General features: G+C 40.3%; 2 protein-coding genes and 1 long non-coding RNA gene across 3 annotated transcripts in view; all 3 read left to right on the forward strand.

Annotated features, from left to right (window-relative positions):
- Positions 1–11,036, forward strand: part of LOC134296132 (uncharacterized) — a 50,818-nt gene extending 39,782 nt beyond the window's left edge. The window contains exon 4 of the long non-coding RNA XR_010002706.1: positions 8,926–11,036. This is a non-coding gene — a long non-coding RNA (uncharacterized LOC134296132). The remainder of the gene's footprint in view (positions 1–8,925) is intronic.
- LOC134296131 (uncharacterized) overlaps positions 1–17,906 on the forward strand; it is a 220,328-nt gene that overhangs the window by 6,073 nt on the left and 196,349 nt on the right. The window lies entirely within an intron of this gene.
- LOC134296130 (uncharacterized) lies at positions 11,507–14,359 on the forward strand. Its single transcript, XM_062970259.1, has 2 exons — positions 11,507–14,022; positions 14,249–14,359. The coding sequence occupies exon 1, from the start codon at positions 11,570–11,572 to the stop codon at positions 13,664–13,666; it is 2,097 nt and encodes a 698-aa protein (XP_062826329.1). The 5' UTR covers positions 11,507–11,569; the 3' UTR covers positions 13,667–14,022; positions 14,249–14,359.

Raw genomic sequence — 17,906 nt, forward strand, 5'->3', positions numbered from 1 at the left:
GCTCTTATAATTCAAGAAGTTATTTCTAATGTTGAGATGGAATCTTTTTTTTGTAATTTGAATTTATCAGTTTGACTTCTAGTTTCTGGTGCGAGAGAAAACAAGCTTGCTTTACTTTCGACACGTCAAATGAAAAGTTGACAGGTATTTAAAGATGGTTATCATATCACCTCTCAGTCTACTTTTCCCCAAGCTAAATAAACCCCAGCTCCTTAAGACATGTCTCAGAGGACTTGGTTTCCAAAGTTTTTACCCTTGTCACTTTCTTTTCTGAACTTGTCAATATTCTTCTTAAACAATGTTATCCTGAAGAGGACACAGGTTTCTAGTGGTGGTCTGCTCGAAGCAAACCACCCCTGTATCCTTTGACCTGCATACAATATTTTGGCAGCCAAGAATTGCATTGGGTTTTTTTTGGCCATTGCATTACACTATTGACACATATTTCACGTATTGATTACTAAGGCCGGTTCCACATAGCCCTTTAACCCACACCCAATCAGGTTTAAGAAACCCAATTGGGTGCAGGTTAAAGTCCACATGCCTCTCCCAAAACCTGCACTTTTTTGGGGTGTGTGTGTGTGTCTAGACGCCCTGTTAGACCTTTTGGCAAAGCACCCGGACACACACACACACACACACACACTCACTCAAACACCTTCAAAAGGGCAAAAAAGTAAAAATTACTTACCTGGCCATCATTAAAGTGCTGCTGACCTTCTCCTGGCACATAGAAATGACATGCTTGGAGAAGGAGGGGGGCGAGGAGTGATTTTCATCCTCTTCCTTTCTCCTGGTGCATCATTTCTATGTGCCAGGAGAGGGCTGGCAGCACTTTAATGGTGGCCGGGTAAGTATTTTTTTTTTTTTACTTTTTTGCCTTTTTAAAAGGGGTTTTGGAAAGGGCAGGGAGCTGTCTTGAGTCCCAAACAGCTGTGTGGATTGGGCCCGGAAGTCACGTGATGTGATCCCCAGGCCCAATCCACACAGGGCCCACACCTGGAAAAAAATGGGTCTTCTGAAAGATAGTGGTCTTTCCAGGTGTCAAATTAATTGGGAACAAAGCAGAGTTTTCCTGCTTTGTCTCGAATTAATTCGCTTTTACCTGAGGTGTCATTTGGACATCTCAGGTAAAGGCGTGGGAGGTCGTGCAGTTTCCATGCTATGTTGATGTGCCCTAGTGCTCTATCTTATATTGCCCTCCATTCCTAATGTCATCATCTGGCTTCTGCACTTTAATAATCAGCCGTGTCTTTGCAACAAATTTGCACTAGCCCTACTTGCCCCTCAGAAACTGTTTACTACTGAGGACATTGGTGCTTGGCTCAATGTTTGTTTATACTGTGTCATGTTATGTGTTGTCCTATTATGATGTTGTTTTTATGAATTTTATGCTATATTTTAACTGTGTTGATCGGGCTTGTCCCCATGTGTGCTGCCCCAAGTCTCTTCGGGGAGATGGAGGTGGGGTACAAAAATAAAGTTACCCCTAAATCCTTTTCAAACATGTGGTTATCAATCCACGTGTCAGGATCTTAAGCTTAAATCCTGTCATTCTTTGTGGGGGGCAGTGCTTGGGCAGGTAATAGCAAAGTTAAGAGTGCTGTGTTATGGGTCTACCATGAAAACCTGGTGCCCAGGGCTGTTCTTGTGTGAAATACAAGAGAGGGGGAAACCAAGCATTGTTTTAATTACCTGACCAATAAGACAAAAGGGCGATATAATGTATACTATGTAGGGGCCAATGAGGTAAGATGTGAAATGTTTGAGTTTACCTATAAAACGATGATGGTTGTAATGTCTGATACTTTTGACAATGACTGTGATTTAGAAGGTTGGCATTTCTTTTTCTGAACTGAAAAGCCGGTATCTGACAATTTGTACATTTCACTTTTCCTACTTCAGTGTAGTACCTGACATTTGATCTTGCTGAAATTCATTTTGTTACTTTTGGCCCAGCTTTCTCGTCTATTGAAGCATCCTATCCTCTGGGGTATTAGTTACCTCTCCTGGAGTAATATGAAAATTTGTGAGGTATGTTCACTATTCCATCGTCTAAGTCATTTGTAGAGATGTTAGACAGTAGGGCTCTACAAAATATTCGTAATTCATTGTAAGTTGGATAAATTTATCTAGATTCATACTTATGATATGATATCCGACAAGTGGGCGTTGTCCACTTCAAAAATTAAGAATCGAAACTTTAGCTTTGTATAACTTTGTATAATGTAGTTTTAATTCACAGAGCAACCACGCACTATCAGGAGGCAATGCTAAACTTGTTGCCAGACAGGACTGGGGGGGGGGGGGGGAGAGGAGGCAGGGACATAGCCATTGCTCTTTCCCTCCAGTGCCTCACTGCACCCTCCATTTATGCTCAGGAAGGGAAAAGGAGAGGAGCTTTGTGTTGGGCCGGGTGTCCCCTGGGCAACATTCTTACAGACGGCCAATTCTCTCACTCCAGAAGCGACTCAAGTTGCTCCTGACACAAACAAACACACAAAAAAGCTTTGCCAGGCAGGCAGGCAGGCAGGCATAGGGCACAGGGTTGCACCGGAGAAGAGAGAGAAAGAGACTCCATTTGCTGATGTTTAGCTTCTAGCTATCAGCTTACTGTAGCTGAGGCTGACTCTTTGCGCTGGGGAAAGATAAGGAGAGAGAAGCTTTGCACACTGTAGAGACACTGAGACAGACCCTGGCAGGCATGGGCTTGCTTATTCTTTTTTAGGGGTGGATGGGCAGTTGCCTTACAACTCATATTTTTGCTGCATTTTAGGGAATCTTTGAGGGTTGCTGCCTGGGCTACATTGTTCTCTGTGTGCTCTGTGTGCATAGAGCCAAAAAACACGCAAAAATTTTTTTCACTTAGCCACAGCTTGCCTTGGAAGCATTTTCTAGTGCTAGTGTGATTTCTGTGTTCATAATACAACAAAAAAGCACACAACCTGTTGTTTAACTCTGGCACAAGTTGCTATAGCTCAGTGGTTCTCAGCCTGTGGGTCCCCAGGTGTTTTGGTCTACAACTCCAAGAGACCCCAGCCAGTTTACCAGCTATTAGGATTTCGCGGAGTTGAAGGTCAAAACATCTGGGAATCAATAGGTTGAGAACCACTGCCTTGCCTGTTTTTTCTAGAGCTAATATGATCTCTGTGTGCATGATCCAGCAAATGCAGGAGTATGTCTAAACTGCAAACATTAGCAGTTTCATGTTCCTTTTTTGTCCCAACCACACATATTTAAGTACAAAGATTCAGACCCAGCAGGCAGTGGGATGGGGAATTTGGTGAAGGAGATAGAATCTCATTAGAGCATGGAAACTCTGCCTCTTCAGTCCCCAGACCTCACTTACATCATCATAGAGAACCCAGGTAGACAAAGCAGGGAGAGATGAAACCTCCTAAGCTTCATCCAGCCAAGTCTCCATCATGCAAGCCGTGTTGTCATGTTTATCCAAGACCATGTCCTGGATCAAATGTATTTATTTCATTGACTGACCTGGCATGAAGCAGCAGCATTTCTGGACCAAGGGGACAGTTTAGAAGCAACTCTGTGGCTCTTCCTTTCCTGTTTTTATAGTTTCGTTTCTGTGTTCCATGCCTCCCTTTACCTTTACTATGGCAATAGCTGTCAAAAGCCTTATCAAAATGCTAAGCGTTCACAGACTGAATGATTAATAATCTGTCCTAGAACCTATTCTGGTGTTGAATCAAGGTGACTGGGTTATCTTTTTCCCGCCTTAACCTGCTTTTTGTGTCATTTTGCCAGCAATTGCTAGCAAAATGGCAGGCACGCCCTCCTTCCTTCCCTCATCAGATGGGGGCAAATAAACAAGGTGCTTTGATGTCCTGTCTCCATCAGATGGGGGAATGGGTGTGCCGTGTTGCTGCATTGCCCTTTCCTCCATCACATGGGAGAAAGGGCCCAAAAATGCTGGTAACTCTGTTGGAGCTACCTGAAAAACATTTATCTTCTCATTGTGGCTGAGGAAGCACCTTGTGGTGCATCCTCGCTACTTTGAGAAAAAATTAGTTGGGGCCTGTCGAGCGTCATATGATGGCGCTCGGCAGGCCACATCCCCAAAGTGCTGCAAAGGGGCAATTTGCTCCAGTGTGATGAGGTCCCTAATCTGCTTAGATATCTTCTGGTCTACAAGAAATTGCCAATAGCAATAAGGTTCTTTGGTCCCCTTGCAGCCAGTTTCCAGGGTTGCAGTTAATCAGATCCTGGATACTTAGATTGCAATTCTGTCTGGCCTAGCTTACCGTCATAACTCTATATGAATAATTAAGCTAAATCATATACCCCTCCCCTCCAGAGCCGGCCCTAGGTATTTTTCAAGTGTAGGCGAACAGAATTTTGGTGCCCCCCCCAAAAAAAACAAATCACTGAAAAATAAAAGCGTTGGATAAGCGAAAATGTTGGATAATAAGGAGGGATTAAGGAAAAGCCTATTAAACATCAAATTACACTAAGATTTTACAAAATAAGCACCAAAACATCATGTTTTACAACAGATCAACAGAAAAAGCAGTCTTGACTGCGCCCCCGTATGTTTTGTGCCCGAAGCGACCGCTTAATTCCCCTCATTGTTGGACCGGCTCTGCCCCCCTCCCAGACTTACTGATCAGCCTCTGAAGCCCCCCCCCCACCGCCCTCAGCCATTCTGGGTCTTCTGGGAAATGGCTAAGATTGGAGAGGCATCTGGTTATGTCCCCATAAGGCTAAGTATGTCCCTATAGCCAGGTGTACAGCGATTGCATCACCAGTGAAACCTGCCAGGGTCTTTCAATGATTGCAGCACTACTGTAATCATTTTGTGTTTGGCTATGGGGCATAGCCTGAAGTTCTGCTGATTCTGTATCCTATTCCAAAATCATGAATTGGACAATCAGTGAGATTTCAGAGGCTACATAATAGGAGTTCCCTCACTGTGTGCCATGGTGCTCTAGTGCCCAGCAGTGAACACACAGAGATTTGCCATCCTGCTTTTTCACCTATCTCAGCTCCACTGGTGAATGAAGGGAGGAGGAGAGTGGTGACTCAGCCTTTAGCAACTTTGTTGACTGGTCAAAGCTGCAGAGATGAGTAGGACAGTAGGAAGGGGATGAGGAGATGACAGTGGTGGTAGTGGACACTGAACTGTGACAAAAAAGAGCAACAGAACTGGGGGCTGCTTTGAGACTAAACATGACACCTGGGGAAAAAAAGAGGATTGTGGTTCCAGTTCTCAGCTGTGAAACACTGGAGGAGATGTAAGTTGCTTTGATATAAGTAGTTATTGAATTGTTTAGATCCAACAGATTAATAAATGGAATTCTAAGGTTTTTATTTTGCTCTAGGGGAGCTGTGAAAAATTACTGTGACATAAAAGATACCAAGAATTGAAAATGTTTTGGAGCTTCTCCTGTTCAGTTAAGTCAGCAGAGGGCTTTTGGTGCTGTTGAAGGAAGTGAATACGAATCTTCTCAGCACCTCCAAAAAGAAAGCACACATGCATAAGCGAAACCCACTCAAGCATATAACAGAATTCCAGCCTTGGATTTGTTTAAAGTAGCTAGCTAGGTATTACTGTACTGCTTCATTACCTATTGTCTTAATGCATCATTTATTCAATTTGCACTGGGTAAAGTCCTTTTCCTTTTTTTGGGAAAAACCGAAACAAATAAATATTGAACAGTTCTGTCTTCTCTCTATTCTGCTAGCATCGCACCAGCTTCCTCATGCAGTGGCCCTACTGTTTTCTTGTTCTTCCTTTTGCTCTATACATAGATTTTCCCCAACCTTTTTATTATTTTTAATCTCCCTTTCAAGTCTGAGCTTGTTCTGAGCTTCAGTATTTTTAACCTACAATAATGGATTTCAAAAAATGTCTTTTTGGTAATTTCTCCCCTTTTCAATTTTTTGTATATGCCTCTTTTAAATCTCAGCTCATTTAAATGTTTATACACCCACCTTTGTTTTGTCAAACACTTGCAACTTTTCTTTGGAATTGTTTGCAATTGTGTCTTTCAAATCTTATCCTTATAGAATTCTCATGCAGCATGAACTCCCATTACTTGGGCACTTCCGACCATATATTTTCACCCTATGTTTCTCTGAGCTTAGAGAAATCAGCTTTCTTAAAATTCTTATTGTTATTAGCCTTCATGTTGTTCCTGAATCTATTACAGAGTCTTCTTGGCATGATTTGTCCAAGGGAGATTTGGAAGATGGTGACTTGATGTCTTCAATCACTATTACATCTCTCCTTTTAAAATATTTTGTCCTCTTTCCTGAGAAGGCACCATCCAAGTCTTCAGTCCAGCTTAGGGGGTCTATTTTAGATGATGTCTCCCCTTTAATGCTCAAATCAGCTCAAACCCTTGACCTGTTTCCCATGCTTTAAATCACTGATGTCCTCACAGGTGTACATATCTGTGATAAATAATGCCTATTAACAGTGATGCTTATTATATTTCTCATCCAGTATTAAGAGTTCAAATTCATCTTGTTTATTTCCTGTAGTATGTGGATTAATGTAGCAATATTAAGGGAGTGGCCCATATTAAGATATGGCTCATTCTCTCCAGATACTTTCTTGTCTTTTTTTTCTTTCCACTCTAGAGTTTCTGCAATGTCATCTCAATTCCCTCTGTATCACTGAGGCCAATGACCACTGTATTTGGCACTCCCTACCCTCTGGAATACTGTTGGCTTATTTCCTCTGGAATAGTGTCTTCCTTCCCCATGTAATGGAGGCTGTATCCACACTGCCATATAATGCAATCTGAATCTGCATTATATGCTCGGTGTATTAGACCCATATAATGCAGTTTAACATTATATAATGGGTCTACACATATACTCCAGTTCCAAACAGTGTAGATCCAGCCTCAGTTTAAAGCCCTCCTGATCAGATTGGGTGAGACTCCTAGCAAATACATTCTTACCAACTGCCAGAGGCCTTTCTTCAAGAGAACACAGGCAAATCTGCCCAAGACAACAGATACATTTTCCCATTTATTTATTTATTATAAATAATACTTATATTCCGCCACCCCCCTAGGGCTCGGGGCGGCTTGCAAGAACCGGCTAAAATCAACAATTTAAAAACATCTTAAAAACATCTTTAAAAAACATCTTAAAAACATCCTAAAAGCACCTTTTAAAACATCAATTTATGGATCCAGTTGTTCATTTCTAAAATTCCTCTCTCTTTTTCTCATGTACTTTTTACAGGAAGGAGCAAAGAAATAACATGTTTCTCAAAATCTTTTAGCTTTCTATGCAGATGTTTCTTTGTGAGCCACCTTGAGAATTCTCTGAACTATGTGATGGCCCATAAACTATATAGAACAAAAACAAATTCTTCATAGCTATAGAGAATATTGCAGTAGCATAATATTTCCTTTTTCTGAATTCTTGGGTAAAAAGATAAGAAGAGAAAAACTACCATTTTCATATTTTCAAATCTGTGATTTTCACTTAAAGTTTAAATGCTTTGCCACATTCATGTTCACTCTAATAGCTAATCCGGTGAATCCATCATCATCTTGTTCTTTCCTCCTAGAACAAGTGTCAAAAGTTTATTTTTCTAAAAAAGCCCACATACATCTTTACAGGCCATCGCTCTTCAATAGACCAGCAACCAGAGGTAGCGAAGATCATTTTAGAACAGGACATCCCCTGAACCCTATTCAGGAAATATTGCATCACTCTGGAAATGGAACAATGCTCATTGCATAAATGTTTTATATACACAATGCAAATTTGTTCTAATTTTAACAGCGATGGCTTCTTTCTATATTATCTTGGGATCTGCAGTTTTGTGAGATACCTAGAATGGACTTTCAAATGGTTGATACTTCCGCAAATGACACGACAAGATAGTGCCATGGGAGCCAAAGTGGAATCATTGTGATATAATTACAAAAGGTAAACCTCTACTGTAGAAGTAATGCACTTGACACCACTTTGACTGCCATGGCCCAGTGTTATGGAGTTGTACGTTTACAGGATCTTTAGCCTTCTCTGCCAAAGAGTCTTGGTGTCTCACTAAACTACAAATCCGAGGAGTCAATAGCTTTGAGCTAGTTAGAGCAGTGTCAAGTTGCATTCATTTTACAGCATAGATGCACCCATACTGTGGATATACCCTTAAAGGAAGTAGCAGTAGCAGTAACTTCCAATGACCCACAAATCTCTTCATCTCTACAACCATATAGAGCAGTGGTTCTCAACCTGTGGGTCCCCAGATGTTTTGGCCTTCAACTCCCAGAAATCCTAACAGCTGGTAAACTGGCTGGGATTTCTGAAAGTTGTAGGCCAAAACACCCTGGGGACCCACAGGTTGAGAACCACTGATATAGGGTCAGCTTTTCACATTGTTATCGAGCACAAAAGGTCCCCCCAATTCAAAATATTAAATTGATCAATGTTATGCTGCTGCAAGGCGTTCCATGAGTTAACCCAGCTGGGATCTATAATCTGTGAGGATTTGTAAGAGAGGCACCATGATGGGGTGAGTTCACTGGAAAGGACATATGTCAACAGCTAATTGGCTGAGCCAGTCAGGAGCCAGGATTCTGATTGGCTGCTGGCTCTAGCTTCGTGCTGAGGCAAACGGTTTTAACTGCCATCTCGGAGAGGGAAATAGATCAGGAAGGAAATGGTTGCCATACTCTCCGAAGCCTGATTAAGGCAAACAAGGCATATTTAAAGACTATTTAAAGGGACGGTTTATTCCCTTTAAATAGGTTTATTCCCTATGTTCTCTGTGTGAATTCAGAAAAACTGTTTTATATATTGTTGCCCTGTTTGAACTTTTGAATTGAAGTAAAGATACTGTTACCTGTTACACAAGCCTGAGTGACATTTTATTATACTGCAGGATTTATCTTGTTTCAGAAACTGTGGTAAAGCATTTATTTATTTATTTATTTCTAGCAACCTCAACACAACACAATTTCATGAATGGAAGATATCCAGCAGCAGCTGTCAAGTTCCAGGAAGACTCCATAACGCCCACTGCCAGAAAAAGGATTAACTCTTATCTGATCTGCCTCCTAGCTCTCTTTGACTCTGCCACTTACATCCGCATTCTAGCCCTTTCCTGGGCAACAGCTTTTTCCAGCTTCTATGAAGGACCCCACCAACAGCCCCTTCCTCCACACTCATGCCCCAACGTATCACCCCACACCAAACCATCAAAAACCCCACTGGGCCCGGAAATGGCACCTTTTCCTATGGGCAGCCTCTGCCATTGACTTGCATTGAGGCTGTCCTCAGGTGAACTCTGTTAGGGTATAATGAAGCTCAATACCAAGAATGTATGTCTTAAAGAAAACTATACAGCTGATCATAACATGCAGGAGCTAATCTAGGTCAGCATTTAAGCAATTAAGTTTGGATCACACCCAGTGGTTGTGTGTGTGTATTAGCTTCTACTTTTGTTTTTAGTTTCGCTTTTGCTTTTGCTGAAGAAGCTGAAGAAGCCATGTTCTTTGTATCTTGCAATGCTTTTCGCATCTTGAAATGCTTACAAGGACCATGTAAGTTTACTATACTGTAAGATTTATGTTTTGATGCAACACTGCAAATTTATGTTTGGACTCTGCTGTAAAGAGTAAAGTTTATTTCTTTTCCTTTTGGAACTGTGCAAAGTTACTGTGTCTTTGTTGGATTAGACTGAATTCCGCTTGAAGCACAACAAACTCGCCCTTGACCTAGTTCCCAGGCCTGCCATTGAAGTGAATATTGAAACTTGTTTTATTGTCTTCTACTGGGTGCTTCCTCCTTATATTTGGCCAGTGGGTCTGGGGGGGGGGGGGAGCTCACTCACATCCTCCATTATCCACTCCTGAATTCCGCTCCTCTTTCTATCCTCCCCTAACCAAACTGTATCCAACAGCCCTATCCTTCTCTCAAGCCCAGGGTCCCACACAATGTTTCTGCCCCCATCCCTGCAGGCATGGAGACCACATAGGGTCTCCTTATGCTCTGCAAAGCCCTTCTTTGACTTCTTTGGGGGTCTCAACAGGCTCCAGGAGCCCTTGTGTATCCTCTAGTCTTTCCTGACTTTCTGTCCCTTTTCTATCCCTTTTCTTCCCCATAATGGGAGGTAGGAGCCCCTTGGGGACCTTTATGCGCCCCTCCTGTCCACGTCCAGCCACCCTTGGGTTCGGGTCTCCAGTACAGGAAATCCCCCGCAATCCTTGGGCTCCACGTATATGTGTATATGTTTTAATCCTATGCTTTATATCTCTATATAAAATATATTTATGATGCCAGCCACTGAACGTGATCTTTTCCTGCCCTGGGAATGCCAGTCAACAATCCTTCCTGGGCATCATTTGCATTAAACAAAGAACACAATCATCTACATCTGACTCATAACTGGGCTGAAAGGAGGGCTACCAGATCCATTAAAGGGATCGCCAGTTCTCTGAATAAGCCATATGGACATACAAAGCTACCTTCCTCTTGGCAGGACCATTTCCTCGAAGGGTTAGTTATGTCCCGCTTCCAAGAACAATGCCATTCCCCTTCGTTGTTTCCCCAGCCGTTGACTCATCTAAATCCTCTCTGGATGGACAATATTTCTCTGCCATGGACAAACCAGGAAACAACACTGGAGGCATTGGAAAGCAATCGCCTACATATCTTTATCAATAAAGGCTTTTCAGGGTCTTGTAAGGTCCTTTGTTATCCCAGTCTGGGGCCCTCATAATCCAATCATAGGATCATTCTCAGCACCATTGTTTCCTGAACTGCTGGCCCCTCTCCTTTCATTAGGCATCAAGAGCGAGATGCACTCTCCCATTGGCCGGCAAGGGCAGAGCTTCTGCCTTTTCCGGGAACCTCCTCTGATGTCAACGGGGCTCAGCCAATCATGGCAGAGTCGGTACAGCTGGGCGGGAGCAGGAAATTTGAATGTGCTTTGTATAAAAATGCCTGTTTTTCAATGTAATGGATCTCAGCTTATCTTTCATGGATTACCAGTTTGCTGACATCACTTTCAGTTGATTGAATAAACTGCCTTGGTGGCTTCATCTTCATTTTGGTGAAATTTATTTTAAAACTTTAACTTCCTCACCCGCCAAGTGTATGGACTCACCCAGCTGGGTGCTGGTATTGATTGTCACTCTAAATGGGTTCCTGAGTCAACTCAAACACAAATGACCTCCTATATATACAATTGAAAATGAATCAGTTCAGTAAATAATATATCTGGCAAATTAATATACTGTTTAAATTCACAGTAATATCGAACACCATCAAATGGATTGTCCCATATACATAGAAATGCAGTCGGCGTTAAATTCACAGTAATAACAAGCAGCCTCAAATGGATAGTCCAATATACATTGAAGTGCAATCGGCGTTGTATATTCTATTGCCGAGAAGAGTAAGTTCGCCACGACCGGTTTCGGCCCTGCATCAGGCCTTCCTCTGGTGGTCTGAAAATAGTTACGTACACTAACATAAGTAACAAAATATATCCATAAAACATCATCCATTGCCTCAAGAGAGGGAGGTTGTCAACAAAGGTCTATCATTTGTCCCTAAACCTAAGTATAATCCATTTAGGATGCGAATAGAATTAGCTAGGTTATTTCGCACCATTAGATTAAGACATCATTTTGGAACCAAAATAAACCCTACTACCTCCACTTTCAAACCACGGAGTAATTTTTTTCCTACGACTGACCATATTGGCCTCAGAGTTTTTGAGAAGACAGTATCTGAAGAATTATGTTGTACAATTATAAAGCAAAAAAGATCATACAGTACAAATTTTTCCAGTAAGGAATGGCACATCCTTCACAATTTAGCTAATGACAAAGATCTGGTTTGGAAGCCAGCTGATAAAGGTGGAGCCATAGTATTAATGAACCGCACTGATTATATGGATGAGATCCATAGACAATTATCTGTAAGAGAACATTATCTCAATATAGAACGGGACCCTACACACCATATCCAGTCAATTATAAGAACGGTGACATTGGAAGGGCTGGCACTTGGATATATATCAGAGGATGTATATAAATTTCTACATACACCATGGCCCAGAATCCCTGTACTATATACTCTACCCAAAATACATAAAAACATTAGACCGGTACCTGGCCGTCCTATTGTATCCGGATCGGGCTCAGTCTTAGAACCACTAGCTAAATTTGTGGACCACTATTTACAACCTTTTGTGAAACAGACTTCTTCCTATGTTAGAGATACAAAACATTTTATTAACATTATTGAATCCTTGGTGATCCCAACAGATGCAGTCCTGATGTCTGTAGATGTAATATCACTGTATACCAATATTCCGTTAGAGGAGGCACGATATATATGTGAATCAACCTTGAACAGGAGGCCTAATCACCACCCTCCCACCTTTTTTTTGTTGGATCTTCTTGATATTATTCTTGAAAAAAATTACTTCAAGTTTGATGAAAAATACTATTTCCAAATACAAGGTGTAGCCATGGGCAGTCCTGTCGCGCCAGCGATAGCCAATTTATTCATGGATAATTTGGAGAATGAAACTATCTTGAATCACACAAAGAACCCTGTAGCGGACGGCATTATCAAATATTGTAGATTTATTGATGATATCTTTATCATTGTTAATTCACATCAGGAGGCAGTAACGTTATTATCCTGGATCAATACAATTCACCTCAAAATTAAATTTACAGGAAACATCAGTTCTACATCCTTGATTTTTCTAGATGTCGTGGTTACAAAGGAAAATGATCGATTGAAAGTGAGTAACCACCGAAAAACCACTGATAGAAACTCCTTGTTACATTACAACAGTTACCATCATTGGGCGTTAAAAAATAATTTACCCTTTACACAGATGCTCAGGATTAAACGCAACTCCTCTACCCTACAGGACTTCAATCAGGAAATGGAAGAGACAAAAAGCAGGTTCAGAAATCGAGGTTACCCAGAGTCCATAATACAATCAGCCTACTCGAAGGTTGCCAGTATTCCTAGATCTAAACTCCTAGAGGACAAAATTAGACCAGGAGTAGACAGATTGATATGGCCACTCACACTTACAAGTTTGTCCAATCTAGCCATCAAAACTGTTAAAAAGTACTGGAACTTAATAAGAGACATCCCTGGATGTGATAGACCCCCTTTGGTAGCATATAAAAGAACAAGGAATATTGGGGATATATTGGTACATTCAAACATAACCAATAGGCCCCGGACTGTAAAATCTAATCTGGTGGGCAACTATCGCTGCCATCATTGTTCAGTATGCAGCCAATTGATAGAGACCAAAATCTTGACACACCAACATCTATCATTCGAATTTAAATTTCCCCATTTTGCCACCTGTACAACCAAAGGGGTTATTTACATGATAATTTGTGATTGTAATTTATCATATGTGGGGCAGACTCGTCGAGAAGTTAAGAGCAGAATTATAGAGCACAGGAGCAAAATACGAAATCATGTCAGAGAATCCATACTGTACAAACATTTCTGTGATCTACAGCATAGTCCTGAATCATTCAAATACCACATACTAGAAGTAGTATCACAATCCAAACATATGGACTTCAATAATAAACTTTTGCAAAGGGAAACATATTGGATTTTCAGATTACGGACAGAACATCCACAGGGCTTAAATGAACAAAATTCATACAGTTGTTATATATAGAACCTTAGCATACTATAAATCCCTAATTGAATACACCCAATACAATAAGGGTACTCATAGCACCATCTGGTGGTATTTCTTCTATATCTTCATATAAACCTTTCTGTTTCTTTAACATCTTCCCCTTTAAATTGAGGCAACCCCTTGATGCTTTTCATACTCGCAATTAGAACCTAACACACAGCAGAGTATCCCGTGAGTATATACTGTTTTAGAAATATACAATTTGTTTAAAAACAAATTTTTGGATGTTTGTAACTCTTTAATGCTTATGGCCACTCCTTGTTCCTTTGACCTAGATTCCACTGTAAAAAACAGGTATCTCTAAGGAGAACAAGTGTTAAATTTGGAACTATGTAAGTATATTGTAATGTTGTTTATAGTTATTACTCAATGGATAGGTAGTTACTTATATTTTGTGTATGTAACTATTGGTGTCTTTGATATACATTTCATAATGTAAAGGACATGTATCTCTAAAGAGAACAAGTGTTAAGTTTGGAACCATGTTAGTATTAGGCAATGGATGATGTTTTATGGATATATTTTGTTACTTATGTTAGTGTACGTAACTATTTTCAGACCACCAGAGGAAGGCCTGATGCAGGGCCGAAACCGGTCGTGGCGAACTTACTCTTCTCGGCAATAGAATATACAACGCCGATTGCACTTCAATGTATATTGGACTATCCATTTGAGGCTGCTTGTTATTACTGTGAATTTAACGCCGACTGCATTTCTATGTATATGGGACAATCCATTTGATGGTGTTTGATATTACTGTGAATTTAAACAGTATATTAATTTGCCAGATATATTATTTACTGAACTGATTCATTTTCAATTGTATATATAGGAGGTCATTTGTGTTTGAATTGATTGTCACCTAACAGGCTTGGTATCTGCGGCTCAGGTTCTGGTAGCCGTGGCCTCGATTTCACTATCCACGGCTGTTTAAATTGCTCTATTTCAACATTTGTAGATTTGATTAAAATGTTCTGATCAGAAATCGCCAGGTCCTCCAGTGGAACCTCTGGTGGAAGTTGACAATACAGTCCTACTGGAGAACCTAGATTTTTCTAGAGAGATGTTTCGTCAGGTTATAAAAAATGACAATTTTATTATTTTCAGTTTTGCCAGAGCCCTGCCCCTAATCTTAGCACATGAGGACGGCTGAGTGTATCTAATCTCTGCGTGATATAAACTGACACTTTTAGGGAACTTTTCCACCCTTTTTTCCTGACCTCTTATTTTCTCACTTCTGCCGAAAGTGAAATCAGCTCAGTTCTGTGTTATCTTAGCACTCTTAGAAAGCTTTCTTATCTTTAATGAAGTTCTTCCAATAATGCTTTAATTTGTTTTTTAGCCATTGGTGTTTTTAATCCTTAATCAGATTTACCAGATGGTGTATATGCACACTCTGCATCCCCCACAACTGGCCCTACCAATCTCTAGTGAACAGACTTAGAAGCCCCTCTTAATTGCAATTTCCAGGAGTCCCTATAGAAATTCATGGGAGTTGAACTAACTGGAAAAAATAGGTTTGGGTTCTGAGAATGCCAAGGAGGGAAGAAGAGCCAATGATCTGTGTAACTTTTTATTTTGACTATATCTTTTAGGCCAGGCATTGCAGGTATTATAATACTTAGTATCCAGTGGTGGACCTCCATAGACAGAATTGGCTCCCTCAGTTGAACCAGAGCATTTGAACAGCTTCAGTGTGTACCCCAGAGGACTGGGGAATCTCAAGAGCAGGATTTCAGGAGCTGGGAGGAGGAGGAGAAGAAAATTTTGACGTATGTGGTGGGGAAAGGAATTTCCATCCTCCTTGAGTCTGTTGATGGAGCTGCTTCATCTAGGGTTGCCAAGGTAAAAACTGAAAAGGATTCATCTTCCTTTAAGGATTGTGTAGAAGACAGAACTTCAGTGAGTGCTGCTTGTTGTTTGGTTGCATGACAAGCAAATCCTGAAATTCCCTCTTTTACACAGTCATTAGAATACTGTAGATCAGGGGTCCCCAAACTAAGGCCCGGGGGCCGGATGCGGCCCTCCGAGGTCATTTACCTGGCCCCCGCCCTCAGTTTTATAATATAATATATTGTATATACATATAATATTGATAATAATATTATAATGTAATTCAATATAACACTAATAATAATACCATATAATATTAATTATGTATTCTATATTACATATAATATTACTAATAATATTACAGTATAGTGGTATAGTTCAATATAGTAATATATAATGCTAATATTGTGCTATGCTAATAATATAATATATTGTATGTACATATAATTTGTAAGCCACTCTGAGTCCCCTTTGGGGTGAGAAGGGTGTGATACAAATGTAGTAAATAAATAAATATTAAATGAATAAATTTTAGACTTAGGCTCGCCCAAAGTCTGAAAGGCACACAACAACAACAACAACAATCCTAATTAACTTGACTATCTCATTGGTCAGAAGCAGGATCACACTTCCCATTGAAATCTTGATAATTGTATGTTGGTTAAAATTGTTTTTATTTTTAAATATTGTATTGTTCTTTCATTGTTCTTCTTGTTGCAGTTGTTATTTTTGCACTACAAATAAGACATGTGCAGTGTGCATCGGAATTTGTTTGTATTTTTTTTTTTCAAATGATAATCCGGCCCCTCAACAGTCTGAAGGATTGTGGACTGGCCCTCGGCTTAAAAAGTTTGAGGACCCCTGCTGTAGATGAACCCTCTTCAATGTTCATTCTGTTGTCATTCAGAAGGATTCATTCATCTCTATATCATAGATTTGTAGGTACAGTGGCTCACTAGACAGAATATGTATCACTCCTGGCATTTTTCCTATATATAAAAGCCACTTAAATAATTTGGAAAAGGATTTACTGGTATGTATCCACCTGATGATCTTCTGATCCTTAAGGCATTTTGTCAACTGTCACAATGAAATGGCAAAACAGTTCTCTAACTACCTGTAACTGGCAGTTATCATTCTTGTGGAAACAGATATGCAAGAGACTTATAGAAAACAAGTACTGATTTCAAAATTGAGTAGATTTGCACATGCAGCCTCAGAATACAAACATAATTATCCAATGCAAACCACATTTTTTTAACTTGAAAATTCTTGGGTACTAACTGGTGATACAGTTAAAGCTTGTTGCTGGATTTATTACCACTTGTCTGTTTTCGAAACTCACACTTTGCTTGACATTAATATGCCTTTTTAAATTTTAAAATACAATAAATCTATTTCATAGCTATTTCTTCAGCAGGGTGCACATAGTCTTATATGGCAAGGTTATTCAATCCAATTTCAGTTTGCTGTTCAATTCTAATATTATCCCTCCCTGCCGCTTTGTTTTAGCACTCACATTCTAATGATGCTTGTCTGTTCTCATGTTAAGTATAGATGGTGGAAATCGGAGAGGTCATTCATTGGCTCGTTCTTTAAAACACCTTTGTTCCCCATCCCTTCCCACTCTGTAGCCTCACATGCTCCCCTATCTTTGATGAGCCACGTTTTTATTACCAGTGATGGGGATTTGTTCTGTGTCATTTTTGAAAGGTTCAGGGGCAGAAGCTTTAATTGCTGGATTTTTCACAGAGGGTGTTAACATTTATTAAAGTCAGTTTCTCTGATTTCCCTTTAATGAAATGACTACTGTGTGTATGAGATAACATTAGGATCAGTTGGTGGGGGACTCACAGGGGGCTTAAAATAATCAGGCTGAAATGGAGGGAGGGTGCAATCGCACACCACTTCTTAAGGAATTACTTTGCAGCTTTGCTTGGCACTGAGAAACTAAAATAATTTTCAAGGAAGGCCAGGCATGGCTGGAGCTTTGAATTTATTTTTAAATGCTCGTCTTGAAGGAAGCAGCTTGGCATTATTAAAATGGAAGGCTCAGCTCTATAAAAATAGTGAGGAAGAAATGTGGAGTGGGGTTTTGGGTTGTTTTAAAGTAAGAGCTTCTAACCCCATTTTGTATTCAGTTCTTACTATTCCACATGCCATGGTTCAAGCAGAAGAGGAAAAGACTACAAAAAAGACCATGATGAGGAGGATCAGGAGGAGGAAGGCAAAGGATAAATTCTGAAGTTACTTTACCCACACTCCCATAGATGCAATTTCTGAGAACAGCAAGTCAAATCAATCCTTAGATAGAGCTTGGGCAAGTTCTTTATCTAACACTTACAATACTTTTTTCTAACTGTTAGAAATCCTTAGCAAATAC

Source organism: Anolis carolinensis, chromosome 2 (assembly GCF_035594765.1).
Source record: "Anolis carolinensis isolate JA03-04 chromosome 2, rAnoCar3.1.pri, whole genome shotgun sequence".
NCBI lineage: Eukaryota > Metazoa > Chordata > Lepidosauria > Squamata > Dactyloidae > Anolis > Anolis carolinensis.